The sequence below is a fragment of the Alligator sinensis genome, unplaced genomic scaffold, assembly GCF_000455745.1.
Source record: "Alligator sinensis unplaced genomic scaffold, ASM45574v1 scaffold628_2, whole genome shotgun sequence".
NCBI classification, from domain to species: Eukaryota; Metazoa; Chordata; order Crocodylia; family Alligatoridae; genus Alligator; species Alligator sinensis.
The window spans coordinates 7,069,246-7,096,120 of record NW_005841833.1 but is presented as its reverse complement, the minus strand read 5'-3'; the positions used below and the strand labels follow the sequence as shown (position 1 = coordinate 7,096,120).

General features: G+C 46.3%; 1 protein-coding gene across 1 annotated transcript in view; it reads left to right on the top strand.

The window, feature by feature from the left end:
- TTC28 (tetratricopeptide repeat domain 28) overlaps positions 1-26,875 on the top strand; it is a 252,570-nt gene that overhangs the window by 13,074 nt on the left and 212,621 nt on the right. The window contains exon 2 of the mRNA XM_025199735.1: positions 5,715-5,993. Coding sequence (XP_025055520.1) covers positions 5,715-5,993 — 279 coding nt within the window. The remainder of the gene's footprint in view (positions 1-5,714; positions 5,994-26,875) is intronic.

The window sequence follows — 26,875 nt, the reverse complement described above, 5'->3', positions numbered from 1 at the left end:
GCTGAACATCCGCCCTGAGTGGGCCCGTGTTCACTTGTGACTTCCCTGCATTTCATTGCTTAAAAAACCTCTTTTTTTCTTTAGCCAAGTCCAGTGTTTGTGTATAGGAGTGGTAATGTCCTGTTTTTTGGGATCTTCAAAAACACATGAGGCATTCCAGGGATGCAAAGCTTGCTAATGCTAGAATGCCATATTGGTTCATCTTGTAGCTCCCAGGTTGGCCTGGCCTGGCATGCATGCTCATGACTGAACAAATGAGCACAGCACTAGGGCTAAGTTTTCTTGCCAGATTTAAAGGAAGGCTCAGCAGGTTACAAGCCTGGGGAAAGGGAAATGGAGAATTGTAAAGTGAAGGGAGGAGGGTGAGGGAGAGATGTCTGATGCACCAGCTGCAGCGGCTGACACATTTTGTATATGCTAGACCTGACGATCTGTGTACCGGAGGAGGAAAGACAGCAGCTCATGTCTTTATCAGACTTAGCTTCCGTGACGAATATTGGACGAACTTCCCTCTCTTCACAGGGAGGAGAGAACCTGTTGAGCAAAGGGCAGAGACTGCCAGATGAAGGGCTCGAGAGAAGTCTCTTTGTCTGGGACCAGTTCACTGCAGCTGAATGAACTGACATGGGAAGGTGGAGGAGACAAGTCCTGCTGGACTAAAGGTCTTGTTAAACTGAGACTCCGGCAAACAGCGATTGTAATGGGACATGTTTGACCGCCATAAAGGAAGTATCGAGTGGCTTGTTAATATGAGTAAGGCTCTCCTTGCGCTGCAGACCAGGAGGACTTGTGGGTGTTGGGGAGAGCCACTTGTGTCCTTGCAGGATTAATCAGATCTGGGGGATTGAAGTAACATTTGTATTCTTAGTGTATTTTTTCCTTTTGTTTGGCAGAGTTAGGGATTTATGCAGGACAGAGCAATGGGTGAGACAGGATAGCAAATCAAAGGCATGGGAAGGCTGTGTGCTCCCCTTGGAGTACTGCCATTCTGGGTACAATTTAAGAGTTACTTTGTCCCATACAGCCAGGCTGTACAACCAGTGGCCCACAGGCCACATGCAGCCTCCGGGCTCCCAGTCCAGGTGCTGCTCTCCCCTTTGCTCTCCAGTTGCTGCTGTTCAAGCCCCCAGGCTTCCCATCCCTCCTCTGGCTTCCTCTGCCTGCCCCCACCCCAGGGCTGGATGGCATGGGTGGCCTGATGAGCTGAGGACACTGTGATGCAGCGGAAGTGGCAGGAAACATGTCTTAGCTGTATATGCACAGTATTCACACGTCTCTCTTGTAACAGATCCAGGCACAGAGCCCCGCTGAAGTCAATAGGTCTGTCTGTGGGTTTGAGTCCACAACTTGGGACCAGTTGCAGGACCTTGACTTAAGTTTAAAGCAGAGTGCTGCACATACATATCACACGTTCTTCTTTTGTGGCTGCAGATAATGAGGAGGGCTGGGTCTTATGCCTGGTCCCACCAGTACCACATCCAACCCCAACCAAATCCTGTATGAGTTGATAAATGACATTTTCCAGCAAATCCTGTATGAGGCATAGCTGTTAAGATCTGCATTAGTGACAAACAGGGTAATGGGCACAGCGTGGGATCTTACAGGGCACGCACAATGGTGGAAGACTTGTCCAATGCAGCTCCAAGGAAGAACATTTGACTTAGCGGCCTGTATCCTGAAGGTAGGTCTAATATGGATGTATTGATGGGGCTGTGCTGCCACGGATCTATGGTACAGAGCTGTGTACATTAGAAGTTGTAACGCTACTAATAGAGGCATTATGTCTTACTGCCCGTATGGTGCTTTTTATGAATATAAAAGGGAGAACAAGTAGAGACTATATTATTTCACTTATTTCACTTGTGTTCTGCTTTCTCTGGGATCAAAGATGGTGAAAATTAGAGACCAAGCAGACTTCTTCCAGCAAAGTATTTATTAGAGCATCAGCCCCATTCCTGACACAATACTCATTTTTCTCCATGGGGAAACTTTCTGTAGCTGGCTTCAAAATAGTTCTGGGTTGTGCTGTTTCTTGGTGAGGTGTCACAGCTGGAGATCCTGGTGTAGACAGGCTGCCAGCATTTTAGCCACCCTCTTGGATGGACTTACTGAAGCCTGGTGGCCTGCCTATGGTAGCTTTCTTAATTTTCAAACATCCTGTAAGTGCACTGGTCGTAGCAGCATGGCGAGCAATGTGGAGAAAGCTATTGAATGCAGGCCCAGCCACTGAGACCTGTTGAAGATAAGTGACCTGTCCAGTCTTCCAGAGTTAATGATAGATCTAGGAACAGAGCCCGTGTCTTGGCTTCTGGACCCACGTTCCCTTTTGTTCCGTCTCAGAAAAAGTCAAGCTCTGTCTGAACAGATATTTATAGGGAATGATTTCTCATACTAGGCCTATTATACTTTGCTGCTTTCCACTGAGGGATCAAAGCTCTTTCTAAATATTATGCCTTTCAGCACTCTTGCAAGGTATGTGGCTGAGCAGTATACCGCTTTATAGAATATCGCCTTTATTACTTAATTTGTTAGAGTTGGACTTGGGTCTCCTTCCTAGTCATATGCTTCAGCAATAAGATAGCCGTTCTGCCGTTCTACAAGGGACATAGATCTTGAGTTTTGCAGCAGTCTTGAAGTTGCGTAGTTTTGTATGTCATTGCCATTATTTCAGCATGGGATTTTTGTTTTCTGCTTATGTTCAATACCTGAGAGCAGTTAGGCTTGAAGGCTATACAACAAGAGTTTTAGATTGTTTGGGAGCTATAAGCTGGTGACATCAATTTTTAGGAAAGGCAACAGTGACTCAGTGGTGTTGGAAGAGAAACCACAAAAAAATTAGACTGATGTGCAGACAAATACAAGCAGTAAAATCTAGATTGGATTTTGGGTCTTCAAGCATTTCTCCAGGTCTCTGAGTCTGCTTATTTCACGTTTTGCTAACACTAGAAAGGTTTTCAGCAGTAATATTGGTCTTACTTCCTTTTTCCAGAGCTGCCGCATGTGATATTCTCTAATGGCAAGCTGCAGCCCTTCTACTCAGCTGGTAGCAATTATCCCAGTCAAAGTTCTCTCATTCAGTGTGGGTTTGAGTGGGAGGGTTCCTTGTGTCTGGATCTGCAGGGCATGGGAAGTGAGCACTGTTTAAAGCACTTGGAAAGGAACTGCTGGTGGGTATTTCAGACAGAAGCTGCTCTATGGACTCAAGAAATCTTCTATGTCAAGGAACACGGTCCGGTGAAGGGGGTGTTTTAAGAGCTGTTTGTGGAACCGGGAGCCTTCTGTTAGGTGTGCGAATAGCAATCCTGACAATTTTCTGGGTCGTGCAAGGGGCCAGTCCTAAGTGATGTTTAGGGCGTTGATGAAATTGAGATCTGCTCACTGGGGTTTACAGTCTCCCCATGCAGTAATGCTTCCCTGGCTGGCACAGACCGGGAGATGAGTGTAGTGCCCTGTGGATGGCAGAGGAGGAAACTGCTGCTGTTTTGGGGTTAGTAACGGTTGAATCTCAGCCTGGGGGGTGAAGGTTCCCATTTGGGCACACGGCTAAGTGTGCCACCTGGTATGGTACTTGGAGGTTGGAACGCCGAGCCTCTGCCCAGCCGCCCTCCTGGCTAACTCCGACCTGTAAAGCAGCTCTGATGGACTTAGTCTCATGTGAGGACTTCTTTGCTCTGCAAGTAATGGGTGGTTGTCTTTCACAATGCGTGTGACTTTTGTCATGGTTTTTGTCTTAAAATTCAGTCCAGTGTTGCTTTCCTGTCCTGGGGGCTGGGTTATTGGCTAACAGGCAATACCTGCAGCCAAACCACAGCTTCTCCCATTCATCTGAATTCTGCTGCTTCAGAACCCCCTCGCTGAGCCTTCCCAAAGGAGTTGCTTACTTCGGGGGTCCTGTCTGTAGGCAAGCCCTCGTTAGTAGACGTGTTCCATTTCCCCACGGATTTATAGTGGTGTTAATGATGACTTGGACCTCAGTAAAAAGCAGATCAGATTCTGACACCTAATTTTGTCCCAGGCAGAACAAGATTTTGGGACAAACTGTGAATTATTTAAAAAAAATAAATCAAAACAAGCCAAAAAAGAAACCAAAGTCTGCTGAGGGTGAATTGGGGGAGGTGGAAGGAAACCAAGTATTCTCATTGTCTTGTACCTGCCGTTCTGTGACTTTGGATCTGTCTCCATAGCAGCAGCCCCAGGCAGTCAGTATTTCGATTAAATGCAGCTAATGCTACCATACAGAAAATAATCCATCCATGTCCATACCAGAGTTTGTTAATCTGTTTTGCTAATACCTACCTATCTGCCAAAGCCTAAAAATGCTTCTCTTTACTCTTTTAATGATGGGATTTGAAGATTCCCTCGGGGGCAAATGCTGTGGACTGCTTTGTGGGATGAGGAGCGATCGATATTTTGTTTTGCAGTTTTTGGGACAGTAAAGAGATGAAACTATGCTTTCATTTTATTTTATACTTGTTAACAATTAGCAAGGTTGGTCTGTCAGCTGCTCTGGACTTTCAGAACGTCTCCTAAAAACAAGGGTGCTTGGGGAGTTATCGCCGTGTCAGTCTGGAGTTGGGAACTGCTTGCTTTGCACTCCAGGTTTTCAGCTGATGGACTCTGCACAGGGCTGGTGCAGGTTTGCTTCTGTTCCCTCCCGTGTCACACCTTCACCATGCCAGCGGACTTGCATATTTTTCAAAAAAGCATCCAAGATTACTACTGGCTTGCTGATGAACATGTGCTCTGCCTCCCTGCCATGTGGCCACCCTCAGCTAGATCAGGACTGTCCAGCTTCTGAATGGCTGGGGGCTGCATGCGGCACAGGTCTTTCAGCCTCGGGGGTAGGGGCAGGAGGCAGAAGCTGGAGAACAGGTGAGGAGCCTGGAGACCCAGCAGCAGCAGCACAGCTGGATCAATGGGGAGGGGAGCGGTCGCCAGGCGTGAGTTGGGCAGCCCTATGTAGACTTCTCTTAGCACCAGTCCATATTTTGCTGGCGTGCACTCGTTCATGTTGAGAGGTTGGACAGCAGATGTTGTAAGTCCTTGCACAGATTCAGATAGGCACGTGTAATTGTTCTCTTTGTCGCCTCTAGCAGACTCAGTGATTTCCTGAGTCCCATGCATGCCCTTGCTCCTACATTCACTTCTCCCGCCTGTTCATCTCTTGTAGGTGACTAGATTAAATGAGCTTGACATGCTAGAATCAAAAGATCAAAGCCCCTCCCAGCCTTAGCACATAGGGCAAAAGCAATAAGTCAGACCAGTGTCTGTATCCAACAAGGTGCAAGGGGCTGCTATTGCCAGCATCGTCTCCAGAGTCCCGTGGTGTAGCTGTATTTAAATACAAGCGGGATGAGCACATTGTGGAGTGCAGCAAGTTACAAGGAGGGTTTAGCTCTTGTGCTTGGAGGAGGAAGCTAAGTTTTCTGGAAGTCCAGAGAACATTGCTTACCGCTCATGCTGCCTGCAGAAAGGCTAGCGTGGCCTTTTTCTTGCCACATCTGGTAAAAGCATGTTAAAACTTGATCAATTAAATAAGCAATAAACTTTAAAAATTGGGAAAAGGCTTTTATTGTGTGCTAATTTCCGATTGCTATAGTAGTGATAGTTTTAACTTGTATTGTGCAGTTTATACTGCTGTTAAAATTGGAATATAATTAATAAAAAGTGAGTAATAGTCAGGCCCTGAGGTTAATAACTTTTTCTGTTTACAGATCCCTTTCTTTGGCTCAAAACCTTTTGGAGGAAGAAGCCCGGACAGCCCCATGTTGAGCAAGGCTGAATTTGTTGAGAAGGTTCGCCAGAGCAACCAGGCCTGCCACGATGGCGACTTTCACACAGCTATCATGCTGTACAACGAGGCCCTGGGAGTCGATCCTCAGAACTGCATCCTCTACAGTAACCGGTCTGCAGCGTACATGAAAATCCAGCAGTATGACAAGGCGCTCGATGATGCAATCAAAGCACGACTTCTCAATCCTAAATGGCCCAAGGTAGGAAAGCCGTTTCTCTTCTGGGGGAGAGCAGCAGCGCTGCAGGACTTCAAGGTTTAATTCTTGCATTCTGTTGAAGATGGTCTCAAATCATTTTCTACTTGGGGTATATTTTTGCTGGGAATTCTGGAGAATAGAAATCTTTCTCTGTGCTAAAAGCTGTTTGACTTTATATGAGTTTCCTGTTGAGAGTTAAAGCTATTTTCTATATAAACAGACTTTTGCCCATTTTTCCTGAGCTGCCTGGCACGGATTTTATTCCCTGATGCTTTTGAAGATTTTGGTCTTAAAACGTTAAACAAATGTCATGCCTAGAGTGTGACGATCAGACCTCTCTCCTGATGCTGACAGTAATGAACGTTCAGCGGTAGCCAGGCGTATCCTGTTCGGAAAGCCTGGGGACGACACTGTGCTGGATGGAGATTATTCCTGGTAGCTTGTTCACATAGCAGGGATGCAAAAATCTAAAGACCTTTGCTTAGATCTCTCTTTCCTCCTTTTTCATTTTTTTGTATAGAGCACTTATATTCTTTGGCACACCTTTTTGACAGTTTTTGAAGACCCAGCATTCTTAAGACCTGACAAAGCATAGGAAAGGCCTATCTTGGAGGCAAATGCTCATCTACAAAAGAGGAACACCCAGAAATGGCAGTGTCTGATGGTGTTTTGAGGGTGGGTTTCTACTGTGGTTGAGAGCATGATCTTCTCTCTCAAGAGATCTTTCCTCTGACTTTGCTGAATCTCACCTTCAAAATCCCTTCTGTTTTGGCCAGGAGCACTGCGATGTTTGCTTGTGTCTTTGTGTTTTGGATACTCGTCTTCATTTTCTTCATCTTCAACATGAATTCCTAAGCTACATGAATTCCTAAGCTACATAAAAATGTCTTGTCTCCATATATTTCCTTTCAAAACCTTTTATTTAAAAGTGCTCTTTCTAAAGCTGAACATTTATCCTTCTAAATGACCTTTCTTTATTTAAGCTTGTTCATCTGATGGTGTTGGTTAATTTTTCTGACTCCTTGAAGTACCTAATCTGCACAAAATAGTCTCGGTCTCAGGAAGAGGACCCGTATATCTAAGTGAAGGAAGCAGAGGTTTTCTTTTACTACCTCTCTAGACGTGCGCTGCAGAGAGTTCTGCCTCTTCTGGGGATGAAAGCTCAGACCTGGCAGAAAGCAGTGTGGTTCCTCAAGGCAAGGGTGGGTCATCACTCAGTAAGTGGTCCCAGGTCTGGTGATTGTGACGCTGCTCTCTCTGTGGCTCCCGAGATGTCCTGCGTACTAATCGAGGTATTCTGCTCTTTGTCCTAGCTCCCGCGGAAGCACAGGCTGCACCTTCTCAGCGAGTTTGGGGGCAGTGGAAGTAGGCTCCTTACAACTTTGCCCTCAAGTAGGAGGCTCATGTCTCAGACCCGTACTCTTGGGATCCTGCCCTTTAGCCTGCCTCTCACAACACTTGGGAAGAGGTCCTCAGCAGATGTTTAAAACTAGATTCTTGACTCGGGAAGGAGAGCCGGATGGTTGTCTGTCTCTACCCCCTGCCTCTTGGTAGCACAACTGCCCTTTTATTTTGCATGTTAATGTACAACCCAGATTCCCGCAGGCAAGTACAAATCTTCCCCAGGGTGAAAAGGTCTGGAGACGGCTTTGGAGCAACATTAGTGGAGACACTCTCCAGGTCCGTCCAGCCACGGTTCGTGAAAGGAGAGAACTGTCACGGCAGCTCCGACAACAGTAAATGCAAGAGGCTTCCCTGCTGCTTGGAGTAGCCTGCCTGAATCTGTCCACCTCGTTGCCTTTTCGTCTCATCCTTAATCTTATTTCAGCCCTCCTTTTCTCCCTTGTCTGTGCCTCCTAATCGCCCTCTCTCATTGGTTTTATTGCTCACCTCTTTAGTGTATTCTCCATATTATTTACCTCACTGGCTTGTGTAATTTATACCATGTACCGCATCTTACCTTAGCAAAGAGATCCCTGCTTCAGCGGGGCCGTGGAGTAGAAACGTAGGTACCTAGGTATCTTCCCTCAATAACTTACATCTCCTTTTGTAGCGGATTTTGAAAGCGTGTGTGTCAAGTGATATGTAAGGTACAATTACATTTTATTCGGGTGCCTCAAAGTTTCCAAGTCTGTCGGTTGTTTGAATGTGGGAGTCATGGAATATAAAAGCAAGTAACTTTTGCATAGTTTTGTTTTTTTGCTTCCTAGAAATCTGGTAATGATTGAAAGCAGAGCATGCTTAAATGAATGATTATAAAAGGGCCTTAAGAATATTTATGAATGCCAATCAGAGGTAGAGTACACCAAAATCTTTAAAACAAGTTCCTGGAATAGACCTGTGCAATGAAGGGAATAGGACTGTGGCAGCATAAAACGTGAGGTTCCTGCAGCCAAGTGAGGCAGTGTTGCATAGTAGCCACGGCTTGGGACTGGAACGTGGGAGACTTACCCGACTCCTGGGGAAGCCGTTGATCTGCTCTCTGTCCTTGGGCAGGTCATTTCTCTTTCCTGTGCCTGTCTGGGGAAGGGTACTGCTTCCTGAAAAAAAGCTATAGACAAGCTTGGTGGTATTGTGTGGTAGTGCCTGTCCCTGCCTCGCTAGACACCTCTGTAAAGTAACACAGCAGATCCAGATCCTTTGCAGGGTCGGGGTCTGTACCCGCTTGTGAAGGTGCGGGTTTGTGAACAAACCAGGGGTGTCCAGATAACCACATCAAGCAGCTGTGCAGGAGTGCTGATGAACTCTAGTCGATCGGAGAAACAGCACCTCTGGAGTTGAAGCTGCTGCCGCAGAAGAGCTGAGTGGCTTGGATTTGATTTGGCAGCCTTCTCTGAGCGAGGTGGATGGGAGCTACGTGGACACGGATGATCCGGGTTCTACTGCCGAACCGAGTGCTGTTTACAGTGTGACATGTGTACCTGCTTGGAGACGAGACTGCAGCCCGAAAGCAAGCAGCTGTGGGAGCTTCTGGAGTCTGCTTCCCATGCACCGCCCGTCCGGGGTCCTCTTCTATTTCCTTTCTTTCTTCCCAGAGTGATGATGCCAGTTTGTCACTGTGACCAGCCCCCACCTCTCAGCGATCCCTTCTGGAACTATATCGCTTGTTTAACTTTTTCTTTGACAAAGCAGTCAACTGAACATTGATTTAAACTTGTTTCTAGGATATAAATATCATTCTCTTTAAACAAACACCAGTGGAAAAGAATCCTCATTCTTTTGTGGCCCACCTTGGCAGCATGTTAGATACTGCCATGTCCCTGTAAACAGTCCTAATCAACTCGAGAAACAAAACCAAAATTGAGCCATTTAAGGACATTCCTAGTGTTCATTCTTAGCTGTAGTTTATACTGGTGTGTTTATATAGAAAACTACTTCCATTCTCAAGGCAGAAGCCCTAATATGCCAACAAGAGCTGGTATGAAAACAGACTTTTAAAAACCCCCGAAATGAAGCCAAGCCAAAAAACAAAAACAAAAAACATTTCCAGTTTTGGAGAATTTTGTGTTAGTGGAAACTTCCTCTTCGCTTTAAAGTTTTACTGATTTTCCTGCTTTACCGAAGTAATTGTTGTACCTATCCGAACTGGAATTACCGAAGGCTTCCACATAATTCTGGTCTGTATTAATCACGAAGCCAGCTGTCTTGGGTAACTTGTAGAAAGCCTTTTCTGCCTCTTCCCTCCATCCCACACCAGACTGCCCGGCTGCTGGAGACAGCTCTTCCCTCCCCGTGACCGAGCGCCAAAGAATCGCACCCTCTGCTGCTGCCTGATCCTACAGTTGGTGTGTCCGACGTGGCAAAGACTCCCCATGGGGCACCACGTGGAGTTTAGCTTTGCATGGTAGAGCGCCCGGGATTTAACTAGCCCGTCTTAGAGCCACAGAATAATGCCTTTGCGACTGACTGGCGGCTTCAACGCCCCAAAATTAGCCAAAGTAAAAGAAGGCTTGACTGTTTATATGGGTAACAAGAACATATAGAGTGATAGTAGTTGGTGCTTGTGGATCTTGAAGGGGCAGCAGCCTTATGCTTCAGGCTTCATTTACTCTTGAAATACTAAAGACTAGAGTGATGTCTAGTTGAGGTGCTGGCATCATCTCCCACTGTCTGATGCAGAGTTTTTTGCATGTGCATGTCAGTGGCCCACAGGTGGGACCCTGTATAGCATTTTCTGTATGTCTTTGTTTCTGTACATGAATAATTAAGATTTTTAGTCTTCACTAAAACGAATATGCAGTGGTTGGGTGAACACAAAATGAGCTCCCTTTGAGTGTCCTTTTATTAGGTAAACAGACAAAATTAATCTTGAGTGGACATTTCTTTTGGCAAGTAAATCCTTTATACTCACCTCTGCGTAAGTGTTTCACCAGTCTGCCTAAATTGGAAATATCAGAGAAAATGTTTGAGGTGAGTAGTGAAACTTTAAGAAAAAGTCAGCTTTATTATCCATCCAGGTAGTCTTTCACTTTGCAGACAGAAGAGGCTGTTGTGCAATATTTTGCTTTTTGCTATGAGGCGGTATTAATTCTGTTGCATGTGCAGTATTAGTGAAGGAAGGAAAGTGCCTTCAAGACCGATGTGTTAACCAGGCTAGGTGTAAATCTGCCCTGCCTTCAACCAAGCTGTACTCGTTGGATTGCTAAAGCTAGCTGCTTTCGGCTGGCCAGTAAGAACAACTATCTTAGCCTCATTAACATAGGTCACTGCATAAGATAAACACTAATTATCTGTAATTACTCTGCTGCTGTGAGCAGGCTATTTACTTATGTGGACGGGATGCAAAGCGCGGGGGCTCTCTGGGCTGACCTGTACTTTATATTTCCCCTCTGGGAGGAGGGGTGAAGTTTGCAGGCGAGGAGTGGGACTCTGGTGTTTGCAGTCTCCGGGGCTCTTGGGCGTCTCTCCCTCCTTTCCGAGAGAGGCACAGAGGAGCCTTTGTCTCTTTGTTACTTAGTGGAAGGGCACAAACACAAGCGCGCTCTCCCATTGCCCCCACCTGACTGACAGCTATTCTCTGCTCTGGGGGTGAAGTGAGAGTCCGTCTCGCCGTTAGGATTTTATTTTAGCTTTTCCTCTTGTTGACTTATAACAAAATGACAGTTATTTTCTGACGGGAATGCCCCCCCCCAGTATCAGTTTGCAAAAGGCCCATCTCGGGTGGCTCCATGGGAACAGGAGGTATGCTGGGGCAGCGCCGGCGTCCTTTGACAACGGCTTCTGGTTGCTATGAATGATAGATGGTGCAATGCACTCCACTTGCACGCAGCCTGGAAAAGGGCATATTTTGCTGAACTGCATAACACCGTGCCTGTCCAGTCTCTTTGCCTATTGCTACACTTTAATCAGCTCCGATTGAAGTCCCTAACCCCCTTAAGGACATAGCCTCTTCCAGCCCCACTGTCAACTTTTTAACTTAATTATACGCCCTTTTAATGGTGTCCCAAACAGTGAGGGGGGAACAGCGGTCAACGAGCTGGTTTCAGAACCCGTGGAAGTGACAGGAGTTAGGTTTACAGCTATGTACAACTATCTCCCTTCACTTCCAAGGTTTCTAATGAGTTGGGGGCTGCAATTAGAAGCTGTGCAAATGAGGGAGCCAGGCAGTGCCAGGCGCTGACACCACAGCAGTGGCAGGGCTGTCGTTGAGCACCGAGCAATGCGTTAGCCACCTTAAATCTGGACGAGCGTATGCTCCAGGTAAGGCCATAGCCTTTGTACACGTTAGAGTCTGCAATCCAAGGGCAACGGTTCGGAAAGCACAGCAAGGATGGGCTCGTGTTTGGGTGGAAGCTTTCCACGTCTGGGTCGCAGTACTTACTATAAGACATGTCGTTGCATTTTTCACAGATAATGTTAACAATACGACTGTTTTGTCAAAGGACAGCAAGGGAGAGCATAGTTTGGGGGTTAACCAGTTCAGTGTATTATGAAACCACAAGTTTTAGGAGGGATGTAATATAAAAAAGGCACACTAGCTCTGACTGACTGTCATTAGGGTTGGCTTCAAAGATTGCCTGGTACCGTGGTCTCTGGTACGCTGGACGGAAGATGAGCTCCTGCTTTGTTGTGAGGCTCGCTGGGAAACGAGGTGGTCTGACAATATGGCGCTGTGCGCTCTGACAAATACAGATATGTGATGTTGCACGTGTCCTTATGACAGCCTGTGTTGCCCCAAAGAACCATTTTTACTCTAAATCTTTCCCCAATACCTTTTGGTAGCGTTTGTTTTCGTCTCTTGTGGGAGACGATGGCTTTCTGGAGCCATGTCGTTATCAGGATTAGCCAGAAGGGGATGCTCTGCGAGTTGGAGTGAATATTGTGTTTTCTAAGGAAGGTAGTTTTTACAGCTACAGAGGCTGCTTTTTGTATCTGGAGAGTACAAATCCAAGTCATGTGCAAACCTGTTTTCTATCTTGTAAGAACATGGTTTGAACTGAAATTGGACTTTTTCCCTCCCTTTCCTGTCACCTCCCTCTCAGTAATGTGACTTGTTAATTCTTAAATCCTTATCTGAAATGGTTGCAGGGAGCACAAAGCAAGTACTCTGACTTGGGTATGTTTTTGGTATAATCAGCTCTTAAAGACAAGACTAGGAGTGTGAAATGAAAGTTTGTATAAAGTGAAGGGAAGCCAGCTCTTATTTTAAAATGTATTTGTAATGTTAAAGCTTTCATACAGGCTCTGTTTCCAATTTAGGATCTTGAACAGTTTATTTTAATTCTTTTAGTTTTCTTATGAGACTATTGGCATAATCACTTTACCTGAAGCCTACAAATTCTGAGCAGAACTCCTGTATAACAGCATTGCTTTTTCTTTTTTCTTCCTTTATTGCCAAAGGTCACTAGCTTTGCCTGCCTTCTCCAAATGAGCGCTTGCTGGGCTGGCTTCATTTCATTTCCATCCAATCCGTCCTCCTTGTGAGAGTTACATTAAAAAAAAAAAAAATCCCCAGGCTCGCTAGCAAAAAAACTCCTTAGTGTTGGAAATCTGTGGCTGAGGGCCTTCACTCTGGTCCAACAACACGGATTTCCTTTTTTCAGTCTGATTTTGTTCTAAGGTCTGACTTCAGGAGATTTACTGATGCCGGTTAACCTGCCAGCGTATTTGTAGAAATAGTTCTGCTATATCTGCTGTACTTTTAAACCCAAACTGCAGCCACTGGGAAGGAGATTAATGTAAAAATAGTCCTATTAGAGTTACAGATTGGGATAATTCACTGGGAATATTTTATAATGCGTCTGTCCTGTATATCAGGAAAGTGCATAACACTTGTGGTTGTAATCCAGGTCCCAGAGGCTAGTCTTAATTCCTACTATTTTTAAAAAAATGTTGTTAAGCTCATATTGTTCTCTGTTTCCTGATAAAGAGTTTCCTCTGTTTGTTTGACCATGTGTTTGACTCGCTAGAGCCTTTTTGTTTCTGACTCCCAGGTCTTCTTTCAGGTTCAGGACCTGGGTGCTTTAAACTTCCTACGTGTCAAGTAAAGGCATATTCAACAGGTTATTCCGGTTGTCACCTGAACAGTCTCCTTTCTCAGTTCCTGCCGATGTTTCTGTATTCTCAAATGCCACAGAAAGTATCCTGTAGTTATGCTCAATGCTTGACTTGTACAGACTTAGACCCAAATGCAGCTGTTAGTGACTTCCCTTGGAGTTGCAAATACATATACGATGGCAGAACTGGGCCCTCAGACACAGATAAAGAACAAATATCCATGCTGTATTAGGTTAACGTAATCATGTACCATTATTAGCACAGCCATAATAGGAGCATTTACAAAAGTTACATTTCACTGATCCAAAGCAAAGCTGTTTTGTAGCTCTGGGGTTACGTGAGTGGCATGTGCCAGCTCTCAAGGAGCCAGGCTGTTTTGCAGTAGGCGTTACAGAAATGGGAGTGGGGAAGCTAGGGCAGAGTAGCTAAAGTGGAGAAATTGCACACTGTGGGCACCCCAAATGTAAACCTCTGGGAACCAGGAAATACAAAACGAAGGGACACGCTTCCTCTGTACAGGAGGGGGAGTTGGTCATGGAGGGAGGGATAATGGAGAGAAGGCCTGCATGCAGAGGTAGCTGATGGAGTGGACCAGGAGCATGGCTAAAGCCAGAGTAGGGAGACGCTGGCACGCGGGATGGTACAGCCAGGGCATGGGGCGGTCGTTAGCCAAGGAACCTGCACCCCTGCAGTTAGCTCCCTTGGACAGCGTTGTACAAGCTAATGAGGAAGTGTGATGGGGTGGGAAGGGGGGAGAGAGAGCTGGGAACGGTGGGCTAAACCCTTTCTCAATCAAAGGGTGTTCACCTCCTGAGTGGCACGCTATTTTTTGGCTGATTAAAACCCTGAGAATGCCTGGAGGAGTTGGGCATGTAGGTCGACCCTGGTTAGGTCCATTTAAATGTTACACTTGTACGCACTTATCCTGCTCTCTGCACTAAGGCTGGGAGATCCTCCTCCTGGACCAGGTTTCATGAAATAGTGTTTGAAAGAGCCACAGGTCTCGTCTCAGTGAAACAAAACAGGCGGCTTCATGAAGCTTATTTTGTTGCATAACTCAGCATTTTTAATTAAGATCAGTGGTGAAAAATTAACTTTTTGGGGAATGATGCGTCACATCAGAAGTTTTATTTTTCCATATTTTAAAATATTTTGTTAAAAACGCTTCCAAAAAAAAATAGTTGTTTTGCCTTCACTGCTGTTTCTAATAACCTCTGGGAGAGGCTGGTTCCAATCTTTTGCATTCTCTGGGATTTTATGGAGTATTTTCTGAGTTCAGAGTTTCTCTGGGGGTGTGGACCGCTTAGAATAAAGGCTTTTGTAGTATCACAGTTATTTTTCCTTTGAAATGAGCACACTTCCTGTTGGTTTTGTAACCAGAGAATTTATTACACGTAATTAATTTATATTTAAAGTGGTGATGGTTCAGAACTACAATCCTGTTAATACTAACGCAATAAAATCTTGCCTGTCCAGCTGTCATGGAAATATCTGTAAGGATCTTAACTTTAACTTGAGGAACATTTACAAGCCCAACTCACTTCCTTTATTTTTATTTTTTGTAAATGTATTTTTTTAAGCATTCAAAGGTGAGGATCAAGGACTGGAAAACAGTAGCAGGGTTCACAAGTTGAAAACAAGCATGTTGTGAGGCATAAACAAGATGTTAAAGCTGTGGTTTTCAACCTTTTTTTCATTTGTGGACCCCCCCCAACTTTTTGAATGGAGGTGCAGACCCTTTTGGACATTTCATATGGAGGTGCCAGACCCCTTTAAATTGTGAGTGTGGGTATTCAACTACTTATGACTGATCCTAGTCATCTTTCGCGGACTCCTTGGACATAGTCTGCAGCCCCCCAGGGGTCCGTGGACTGCAGGTTGAAAACCACCGTGTTGAATCATACATCGCAAAATAACCGATGTGCGTGCTCTAACCAGGGCGTAGTATTGTGTCTGTATGCACTGCCTCTGAAACCTGCTATGGGGCATAGCAGGTAGCACTTAAACAGCTCTTGGTTTCTTGACATGTTTCTGATTCCATGGGCTCTTATCTCCAAGCTGCCATTTCCGTTTGATTCATGTATAATCATGTGATATTTGCACGTTTTTATGTGTTCGAGCATAAGTTATGGGACAATTTCCTTTTGAGAGTTTATAGGGTCTGTTAATGGCAAAAAGATGTCGTTTCAAATGGAAACTATATTGCAAATTTATCCCAATAGTATTTATAATCTTTTATGTAAATCTTTCTTGCCGCCTCCAGAGTTCTTACAGTCTGGTTACGAGTCACCTGCTGTCCAGATTCCCTTTATAACAGCAGTGCCCTCTTGCACCAAATGAAGGAGGGTGGGGAAGGTCTTATGGCGTTCCCCATCATAAAGCTCTGGAAATGAACCTCAAGGCCATCTCGGCTGTAAAGGCCCGCTCTGGAGAAACTTGGTGGAAGACATCCTAGCCCGACAGCTTATGGATTTCTATACACCGTGGTCTCGTTTTCGCTCGTGTGGGAAGCGAGCACTTGTCCTGCATCCTTGGCCTCAATAACTGGCATTCCAGTTTGAGTTTCCTACTGCATGACTGGTTACACAGCACTGGGCACAGGCTTTCAAGATCCTGCTGTAGTAAGTACACTTTTATACTGCGGTGCTTTCTACAGCCATCAACTGCTGGGTTTGCAGTTACCGCCTCTGGGTAGAACTCTACTGCTTCGTTGTGTTAGGGCCGAGACGCCTCCCAGGATCAGGGTCCCATTGTACTAGATGGGCTACAGACAGGCAAGCTGAGTCTCAAATGATTGTTCTGTATCCTGGGCAATTTTTCTGTACCTCGACAGTGTAGGGTATAGTTATATAGGACAGGCAATGTGGGGGCAGGGAGAAAGGAGGCAACAAGGGGGGAAGCAACTCGCCAGGAGTCGTAGCAAGTCAGCGGCTGAAACGGGAGTAGAATCTAGGCTTCCAAATCCTTAGTCTCATGCATAATCCAAAAGCCATACCACCTCCAAATGATGCTATCATTTGAATTGCGCTGGTACCCAGAGACCCTAAACAGATGAGGTTCACTTGGTGCTAGGCACTGATGAACTGATGGATTATCTGCACCACATGCAGAAAAGGTTTTGCAGGCAAAGACTGAAACAGGGTCCTTGCCCTTCTGTCAAACATTATTTAGGGCACAAACAAGGCTTTGCCACTTTTATTTCTCCTGTACCACTCTTTGCATAGCAAAATTGTGCCCTGGAAAATTCTGGCCTGAAAAGTGAATGCTTCAGAAAGTTATGGAGATATAAAAGTACAACTCAAATGGAAACATCTGTTCAACTAACTTGGTTGCTACCATCTTTGCCACCATACAAATGTACGTGTATATAAATTGTAATACTGTTTACAGTATTTGCCATCACAGGCTTCACGTGTTCAGCCGCTGTATTTTAAAAAGAGAACGATTAGAAACGTTTCATCTTAGGACAGGTGGAAAAGTGTGGGGCTGTTTTCCTCGGGGACGAGATGGATAAAGGGACATGACAGAAAAACAGAACGATGGACTGAGCTCTTTCCTTCTCCCCTTTTCATAGTGTGATAAGGGGAGGAGCAGTTTGATGAATGGGAAAGGCAGTATATTTTAAACTAATAAAAAGAAATACTCTTTTGAAATGATAATACTTGTGTGACTCAGTGGTATATTATGGCAATGAGGCCAAGGATTTAGCCAGATTTCATGAGATTTGGAAACTTCAGAACAGTTAGAGGCTAGAGGAACAAATTGGACGGGACAAACTCTTTTCCTGCACCTTTCCCTGAAATATCTGGTGCAGGTACCCTTGGACAGGATCCTGATCGTGATGAGCCCCTGGCTTCATCTGGTCTGGCAATTCCTTTGTCCTGTAGTCATGTTTTGCTGTACTCCAAGATGAAAGCATCACACGTTTGCAGGGCTAGGAGCAGACAACGTATTTTTGCTACATTCAGAATGTATTTATTGAAATTTAAAATGTCTGTGTGTGAACGTCCCTCATTTTCTGGGTTGTCAGGATCAGTGGTCATAGCTTTGTTTTATTCATTCATTTATTTATGTATTTGAGAGAGGCCTTTTTCCTTCCTTTTCACAGGGAATCTTCATTTGACCGTCTCCGAGAGCTGCTGAAGACAGATGGCGGGGTTGTTATGAGATCAACTAAATGTGTACTAGTTGTCTCCAAAAGAGTCATTTTTCGATGTAGGTTGTTCATTTTCATACGGTAATTTGTGTCTCATGCAAAGGATACTTGATTCTCGCCCTGCGCAGCATTCTCATGGCATGAGCACTCCCTCTCCTGTTTACACCGGTGACTGCACTGCAGGCAGCGATTCCTTCTGGCTCCGGGGGCCTGTGCTGTTCTGAAAGCAGACTTCCACCCCATGCCGCCGTGCAGATTGTCAGGACCTTGCTTGCAGCTGACTAGGTGTAGGCAAAAGCATGGCACATGCCCAAATCCTGTAAAACCTTCTGCAGAGATGAAAATAGACACCTCCTGAATACCTACTTGAGTAGTATCTGTTGCATTAGACTGGCTCCCATGGGAGCTGTTCAGGTGTATACAGCAGCTATAACTGCCCATGGTAATTTCCTCCTGATCTTTTGCTGAAAGCAGTAAGCCATGCTGAACCTGGTGTCTGTTGAGTCCCATGTTGTACAAGTCCATGAATGTGTGTTTGGAGCACCGCATACTGGGAGCAAGAGACCTGCAAGGTATATTAAGGATTAATTCTTCACTTTTACCTACCATTATGCAAGCAAGGTGCTAGCAATACATGCGTTTCCAAACTTGCCAAAGGTTGCAGAATCTTCCAGTGGCACTGGTGCTTTCTTCCTCTGATCTGCATCAGAGCAGAATAGAAAAGCCCTGGGGGTTTATGAGCACTAGAGAAAGCAGCTATACTTTTGGATAGTGGTCCAGGAGGTAATAGAGAATATCAGGAAAAGGGTGGGTTATTTTTAATAACTGATGGACATAATCCTAAAAATGCTGGTTATGTTCAAAATAAAGTGCCCACCTGCTTGCATCACTCCAGTATTGAGACCAGGGGTTTTCAACCTTTTTTAATAAGTGTACCCCTGGCAGCTGGATGGGGGGAGGGGGTGCGTGGCTGGTCGCGGGGCAGCGGTAGCACAAGGTGGTGGTGGTGGCATCGCCTGCCCCTTGTGACCTTCCCCCCCCCCGGTGTCTGAGCGGTGCCTGCGCGGCCCGCAGAGGGGCACTGCTGCCCTCGCCCCCGTCGTGGCCCTGCTGTAGGGAAGCATATTCATCCCTGCCTGCCTGCACGTACCTCCTACGGCCTTCCCAGCTGTCCCCTGGTTTGGACCATCAGGCTGATATAGGGAGTGTGTAGCACAGTGAGAATAGGTCCTGCATGGCCCCCACCAGGAGCAAGGCTGGGCAGATCTGTCATGCTAGCTCAGGTGTCTGGAGCAGAAGGCAACCTTCCAGGTTCTGCCTCACCGTGTGATACGTGGCTGGAGTGTGTGGTCCCATACCTTTTGTAACAGGGCCTTTTCAATTATATTAATGAACTGTTAGTGCTTTTAGAGTTATTTGAGCTATGGTAGGAGGACGCCCATGACGGGCACCGGGGCATAATCTGTACAGCACAGCTTTGTTTACAGGTATAGGAAAAGCAGCAGCACAAAGCAGAGGAAAGCAGTCCAAAGTGACCAGCATTCGTATCAGTCGGGCAGTCCTTTGGGGAGAGGCCCCTCGGGCAGGGGAGGGAGTCTCTGCTGACGCTTCATCCCCACACTGCACTCCGAGGGCAGGCCTTCTCACCTGGGGCATTGCCAGATCTCTGGGAGGGTGCTGTGGGGTGTGACAACATAAGTGAAGTGTTAGGAGATAAGCAGATGAACTAAGCAGGTAAACTCAGGCAGAGGCTTGTCCCTGCCTGGACCATGCCCGTCCCCACCTGGCCAGGCCCCTCTGCAGGGAGGTAAGCGCTGCAGTCCATGCGTTCCCTTTGTAAACGGGGTGCTGCTCAACTCTCAAGATTTCTGAAGGGGGAGCCTCGCGTCCAAAAAAGGTTGAGAACCACTGTCCCAAGGACACCCTTCGTACACCCTCCCCACCACAGTCCCTGCACATCTGTAACCCTGGCCCGTTTCGGCACTTCCTCGCCCTGGGCTTCTGACAGGACACGAATTTGTAAGGCCACTTTATTAATTGATGTTTCCATGGTATTAATGTCAGCTTGGTGCCGTGGACAGCATGGTTGAGATGTGGTCAGAGCTCTGTAATAGTTAATGCCTTTACTTCTCTCCAGTAAAGCCCTACGTGAGCTGTTTCTAACGTTATCCTACCTGCTTGTTCATTGTGTCTTAAGTACTGCCCCCCACTCTGAATTGCTAGACCCAAGCCTGTGGCTTACTTGCATCAAGCTCTTTGCAGATTGTTGGCCCTGTTAGTTCTGTATTTGTGTCACAACTATATTATTTCCTATAGTTGAAGGTGACAAAGGGAATAAAAATTCTTGCTGTTTTCAATAGCTCTTTAAGGCTTTTTACACAGAAAATGTAGTTTGAAGAGACCTGTCTGTATTTTTCTACAGAAAAGTTAATGGGTAATTAGTGTTTGAGTTTATTACAATCACTTATTGCTTGGGAAGTTACAGTACTGTCATTTTATCTGTGGAGGTACTCAAACTCCAGCAATGCACAGTAATGAGTGCTAAAACCTCATTTAGATGATAATTGTCTTTTGCTGTAATGGCCACAGGACCCCACCCTGGTAAGGCTGCACGTGGAATTATAAGCCCCGTTATGGTTATTAGGGGCTTCGGATAGGACCTTGCGTTAGTCACCGTGTGCAAGCGACCGTCTCCCACCCGTCGTCTCCCGGCTTTTACGTGGTGTTTTTGTGGCACTGGACATCCTAGATAGAAAAGGCCCTCATGTTCACTGGCATCGGAGGCATCTGGGCTGATTTACTGACGCACGTTTACCATGGGACGTGACAGAACAGCTTTTCAGGAAAGCATACAGAGGCCCTTGAGGAATGTGCAGTGAAACTATTTGCTCCATGGGGAGGTGCCTGCAAAGCAGGGAAATGGTGAAGAGCAAAGAGATTTTCAGGAACCAAAATGCCATGAAAATGCACAGCAGACCAGATCCTTGGCTGGCTTTGTTAGCTTCTGTGGTGCCTGCTGCCTTCCGGCACTGAGGGTCCCCTTAGCTTTTTTCAGCTTTCCCATCCCTGTGTCGGAGCACGGACTCTGCCAGAAGCCTGATAGCAGGGCCACTGTTTGCTCAGAGAAAGAGGGGGAAGGCGACAGTCTTTTTAAATGACGTGGGGGGAAGCATCGCACCCTTTATCCAGCCTGTCTCCTGTCTGCTCACGAGAACCGTACTGATTGTGCTAGGCGTGTTTTCCTTGGACGGTGCTGGTTTGGATGAGCCTGCAGGAGGCAGTACCGGACCGACCAAGCAGCTCACATGCAGGCGCTTGTGAACGCCTCTGCGAAGCCGTTCCATGTTCACCTATTTGATTTAAAACAGAAAAGCTGGAGTGCACTGCTGTTGTGTGGCGAGACGATGCATCTGGAGACGCACGATGCACACAACAGTGTGATGGTGTCTCCTTTCAAGTATAGGATGCAATGAATAGTTGATGTGATAGCCCTCGTCCAGCCGGGGGACCACAGCATATAGGTGGCAGAGGAATGATTTTGTTCTGCCACATAGAGCTGTACTCTCCTGCATCATTATATATCGAATTGCCTTGAGGAGAAGATGTTTTGTAGTGAGGGTGGGGATCTCAAAACCTGAGCTCTGCACTAACCACGATCCAGGTTTCTTGCACCATCTTCACTCTGCACCTAGCGATGAATTAAAATAGTTGGAGCCAAAACATTTTTGTCAAGTCGTTGGTGATGCCAAAGTATGGGCAGAAATGAAGGTGACCTCATGGGACCGCTGCTCTGTAACATGATGTCTGTACACTCCCTGGGGAAAAAGGCACTATCTACTAATGGCAGCAAAAAGGCAAACTACCAAAAAGCCTGTTGTCATTACTTGAACAAGAGTACCTGGAGCTTGGCATAGGTATGCGCACCTAAATACTGAGATGCTTATAAAGGGGAATATAGGACCAGCGGGGACCTTCTGGATGGTGGAGCCCTGTTCTCTGCTGTCGCAGGCAACCTCAGTGTGTAATCTACTTCAGAAGCTGATCAAGCTGAACCTTAACACTGGTTAGACTTTTTTGCCCCCACTATTCCTCAAGGAAGGAGTTATTGGGCAAAAGTGTATAATTCTACAAATGGGACCTCAGCATCAAGTTTAGCCGACGTGTATCTGTGCACCACTGCATGAGCTTAGAGGCCAGGACATTTCTGCCTTTGGGACACGCACATTGTTGACCGTCCTCCTTTGGATCAAGCCATTTCTGGAATGACTTTTGCACGGTATATTTTTCTTTTCTTGTGATATGTAGAGGGGTGCTGGTGACTTTTCAGATCTGTTTACCCCTCGGGCAGTGCTTAGATGGGAGAGGAATAGTCTTACGCAGTGCACGAAGCTCAGCCTGGTCCTCACGTTAGTAGAGAATGAAACTGATGCTATCCTTCAAAATATTTGTGGCTTATTAAACAAGGGCTGTGTTTGGCTGGAAGCCATACTGGTGAGTATCTGTAAAGCAGGTTGAAGGTTTGTTGATGCTGTGATATCTTAGCAAAACTATTGTCATCTAGGACCTGAATTTGGGGAAATGGGAGTGGGTAGTTTGGGAATGAGAACAATTTTATTATTTATTTGTTGCTCTCGTTATTTGTGTTCTTCATGCTACAGTATCAAATTAGCTATCAGTTAACTGGAAAAGAAAACCCCCGACTTCTTAAGATTCTAGTGTGTTCTGGCCAGAGAGACAATTGAATCCTATACTAACACATCTGTTTGCTTTAAAACAGCAGCTGAATTGAATGGTTGCAGTAATCTGAAATGTCTTGATTTTATTTATTTTTTTTTTTGCAATGTTTTGTTCCCTCTTTCATGTGATCTATGTTTTATTCACTATGTGCAGAGGGATGCTGACTCCACAGTCTCATTTTTGTACTGGTAATTTAGTAATGCTGTGACTATTTCATACCCTAGTTATTGGTGCTTGAGTGGCCAAGCTTTGTAACAGAACATGCAAGTTTCCACACTCGAAGGCAGCCAAGTTAGCTACGAAAGACCAAATACCATATTTGCTCAAATATAGGACAAGGTTTCCCCCTCCCCAATCAGCCTGGGAGAAAAAGATCCTCATCTTACATTTGCATACAAGGAAACCTCATTAAATACATTGCCTATCATTAAACTGCTGCCAAAAGCAGCATATGCTCAGTATTGGAAACCAGTGATGAAGTTGATTATTTGCAGCTGACACTGAGCATGTCTATAAAACACATGGCCCATATGGGGCAAACATGCTGATGGGAATCGACCATGAGGCTAGGTTAGTGCAGCTCATCTGAGTAAGACGGTAGTGCCCACTGTGTGCAGTTTCCCTCAGTGCTGACTCTTTTCCAGTCATGGTGAGCCACTACTTGGACTACATATTGACTTCCTCTTTACTCCCACAGCTGACCTGTGCCTTTCTTTCCCATTTCCAAATCCCTGTTTCTTCACTAGCCTTAACTGTTTGGCAAACATCACTAAATGGGACTCTAAACAGTTCGCCCAGAATCCCTTTCTCTTAGCTCGTCTCAAACAATTAGTGTGGCCCCACCCTCCATGAGGCAGAGCCAGAGCAGGCTGCTCTGCACCTTATCTGCATATACATTTTTGGAGGATCCCAGGACTCTTGACAAGAACAGCGGTGCTGGGTATCTGCACTACACGCACATACTGAGCAGTGCTTTGCGGGGTCACCATGGTTTGAAGCAGTTGGCTCTGCTGAGGCCTCAGACTGATGAGTGTAGGAGGTAGGATACTTGCCAGTGGTAGCGTCACACAAACTGGAATGATTCAGCTCTGCTCACTTGAAAATTGGAGCTTAATTTGGAACTGATTTGGTCCTGGAAACTCAATTTTTTTTTTTTTTAAAGTACAAAAGTGCTGCTTCGAAGTGTGTTTATGGGGTACCTGTGTTAAACCTTGCAGCAGTTTCAAAAAAGGTAAAGTGCATCAATTCTGGATTAATTAAGTCTAAGGGTACCCATAGCTATTTGCCTATGTGCAGGTACCACAGGCATGCTTGTTTCAAAGCTACTGTTTTCAAATTGGCCCCTCACTTCCAGGTGCTCAGGGAGAGCAGGGACCGTGGTGGTGAGGTGGGGTAGGGTGGGTAGGGGCAGCGGGGGAAACGGGGGGAGGAGGGAGACAGCAGGGGGGTTACCTGGCCTCCTTCAGATTTATTTCCCTTCGTGTAGCAATGGGAGGGGGGAAATTCAAAGCAGAGCTCCAATAATTAGATTCTGTACCTGGAAAATTATAATACATTTATAAATTTTCCATATATAGAATCAAATTATTGGGGGCTGTCTTATCTTCCAGGGTCATCTTGTATCCAAGTAAATATGGTACATCCACTGAAAACACAGACAAAGGGTGGGGGAGGGCTGTGTCGGGGAGCTGCGGTTTAGTGCACTGTTTGTTCTGCAGGTCTGTGCACATTTGTATCCCTAAAGTGGTACCGACCTACCTTCCAGTCAGACGGCTGCTTTCCAAAGAAAGGCAACAGGGTAGGATAATGTAACGAGGGGACCCACCTGCCCGTTTGTTCCCACGTAACAGATTTCATTCAAATATGTTGGAGTAAAATGGCTGCTGCTGGGATCTCTGACACGCGTCTCCCTGCGATATCCTTCCACCCTCGCTTCGGATGTGCCCGTGCGCGGAGGAGAGTGCTGAGGGGTTGCGGGGTGGGGAGGTTCGGAGCCACGGGGCCTTGGGGTATTGGAAATACAGGAGGGTTTTATGTGTTGTCATGTAACTATGGGGGAATGCAAAAAATAGCTTGCACTGGTATTTTGTTAATTGACTCCAGCTGCTAATCATGTGACCAGTCGTACAGAAAGGAAGGGGGCATTTGCCCTGCCTCCTCTATCTGTGCTGACTGCTTGCATATCACCAGGAATGTACCCCGTGAGCTCGAGGAGCCCACGTCAAATTGATAGTTTCTGTGTGAATTGCAAGTCGAACGCTCACCCCAAGTTGCACGTAAAACGTTTGAGTAAAGAATGCGGCTTGACCACATAACTCTTTTTTTATGAATAGGGCTCTTGTTTTTAATTTGATGAGCAGGGAACTTTCCAGCTCTGTCCTTCTCTTTGCAATCTGTCTTTAATTTACAGAAAGATGCATTCCAGTTTTTCAGACATAAAACTGCTTAATGAATTTTTTTGGCTTTGCTCAAGCTCCAGTCGGGTTTGGTTATCCTGAGACTTAGCATGTTCGCTCCTATGCTTCCATCTCCATCTGCTCCTCTTCTCATTTTTATGTAGACTTACTTCTTGGGATATTTTTCAGTCGTTATATGCCTTCCCTCACCACAGTAATCCATATTTATTGGTGGCCATGGCAAGTGGCACGCTGTAGCATTGGAGGCATCACCAATGTGGTGGTCTTCTAAAAACAGAGTGGAAGAAGTGTCTGCATCTTGCTCCATTTAGCTGTTTATTTTCATTCTGCGAATGGCACTTATTCTCTGGTTCACTTTTAGGGGTAGAGCTCAAGATTAGCAGACCGTGTTGTGTGGTTGAGAAACCCTGGTGTCCCCTGCTTCCTGCTCCCGCCTTTCTCTCACCCTTTCGTCGGAGCAGTGCTTGTGAAGGTAAAACAGGTCAAGGCCCTTGGCTCTGAGAGGCACCCAGATTCGGATCCTCTGATTCAGGGCAGCCCTGCTGCCTGCCTTTTACAGGTTGTGAGCAGAGAGGCTTGGGCTTGCCAGTGCAGCTGCGGTGGTGGGTTCCTGCCCTGGAGGGTTCAAGCTCTCCTCGTGTGCTCCAAGCCCAGGAGCTTGCCTGTGAAGCTGCCCAGGGTTTGTCCCTCTGTGTCTGCTCTTGAGCCTTTGGTCTTTGGCAGCCCTGGGAGCAGGCTCCGGGTACAAGCCCAGAGCAACCTGGGAGGCAAACTTCTGCCTGCAGGCTCCGGCAGGTGGGGGCTTGCTCCAGAGCCTCGGTACAGGGACTCTGCCTGACTTCCCCAAGGTGCACCTGCCAGCATGCCTGGCAGAGCACGGACATGATCCCAGCCTGGCGTCCTAACCGTTGGACCATCTCTTCTCTCGCTTCTTGTCTTTGTAGGTATTTAAATCATGGTTATCTGTGTAGTGGCTCAAGAGCCTTATGGACTTGCATTGTCCTAACATTCAGTCTAAGTCTGGGCTGTCTGTAGCCATTTCCCTCCACCAAAGGAGGGGATGGCTGTTATTATGAGAAACCTGTAGTGAAAAGATGACTCTGACCTTCCTTTTCTTCATGTACTTTTAAGTAGTGCAGGGTGACAGTTGCCTTAAAGTAGTCAATTAACATTGTTAAAATGCCTCCTACTTCCTGCAGAATGGAAAACAAATTTGCAGTAATTCAAAGACTCCCCAAAAAGCGAAGCCCTTTTCAGGAATCCAAGGGTCATGCCAGGCACCGGAGCAGGATGCTCATCCTCAGAGGGAGCCTTTCCTTTCTGGGAAAGGACGTCACCAGGCTCGAGTCCGAGAATCCGCATCCATGTCTTGAGTGCTCTAAACACATCACGTCAGCAAGAAACATCCCAGCATTAAGTCCAAGCCTTCATTTGTTCTCTCTGCAGCATTGGGAGAAGAGATGAGACTCATAGATGGCAGGTGAAAGGTTTTATTTAAGAATTGGGTTGTAGTTGGTCTAATGTGTCTCTTGTGAAAAGTGACCATCTCCTCCCAGTGTGGAGTCAGAGCTGAGATACTGATATTCCAGTAACAGGCAGAGTGTGTTGCTTTTTGTTCCAGACATGTTGGTAGAGCTGATAGACCTTGGAGAAAGTCAGCTGGATTTTCTTACTACTTGCTCATCACCAGCAGATCTCCGCACTTGGTTCCAGTGGGTTAGACTAGTGCGATCTCGAGGAAGATAAAGTGGTGGGGGAGGCGTTGTGTCGCCAAGAGCCAGTTTGGTCTGCAGAATTTTTATTGCTTGGGATTATGCCGAGCTCTGCTTGGCTCCGGGAAACCGGGCTCGGTGCACAGGTTTGGGAGTTGTGAATCGCCGTGTTTCTCTGCGCGTGCTCACACAGGGCATCGTTGAGGATCCAACAGAAACTCCGGGTGCAATTTCCACGGCCCGTTTTGGAGGGCTCTCCTGTAGCCTTGTGTAGCCAGTCACGCAGACCTGTGCACGCAGCCTACCCAACCCCTCTCCAGACGACTGAGCTTACTTGGGTCCCTCTGGCTTTGTGAGGGGTTACCA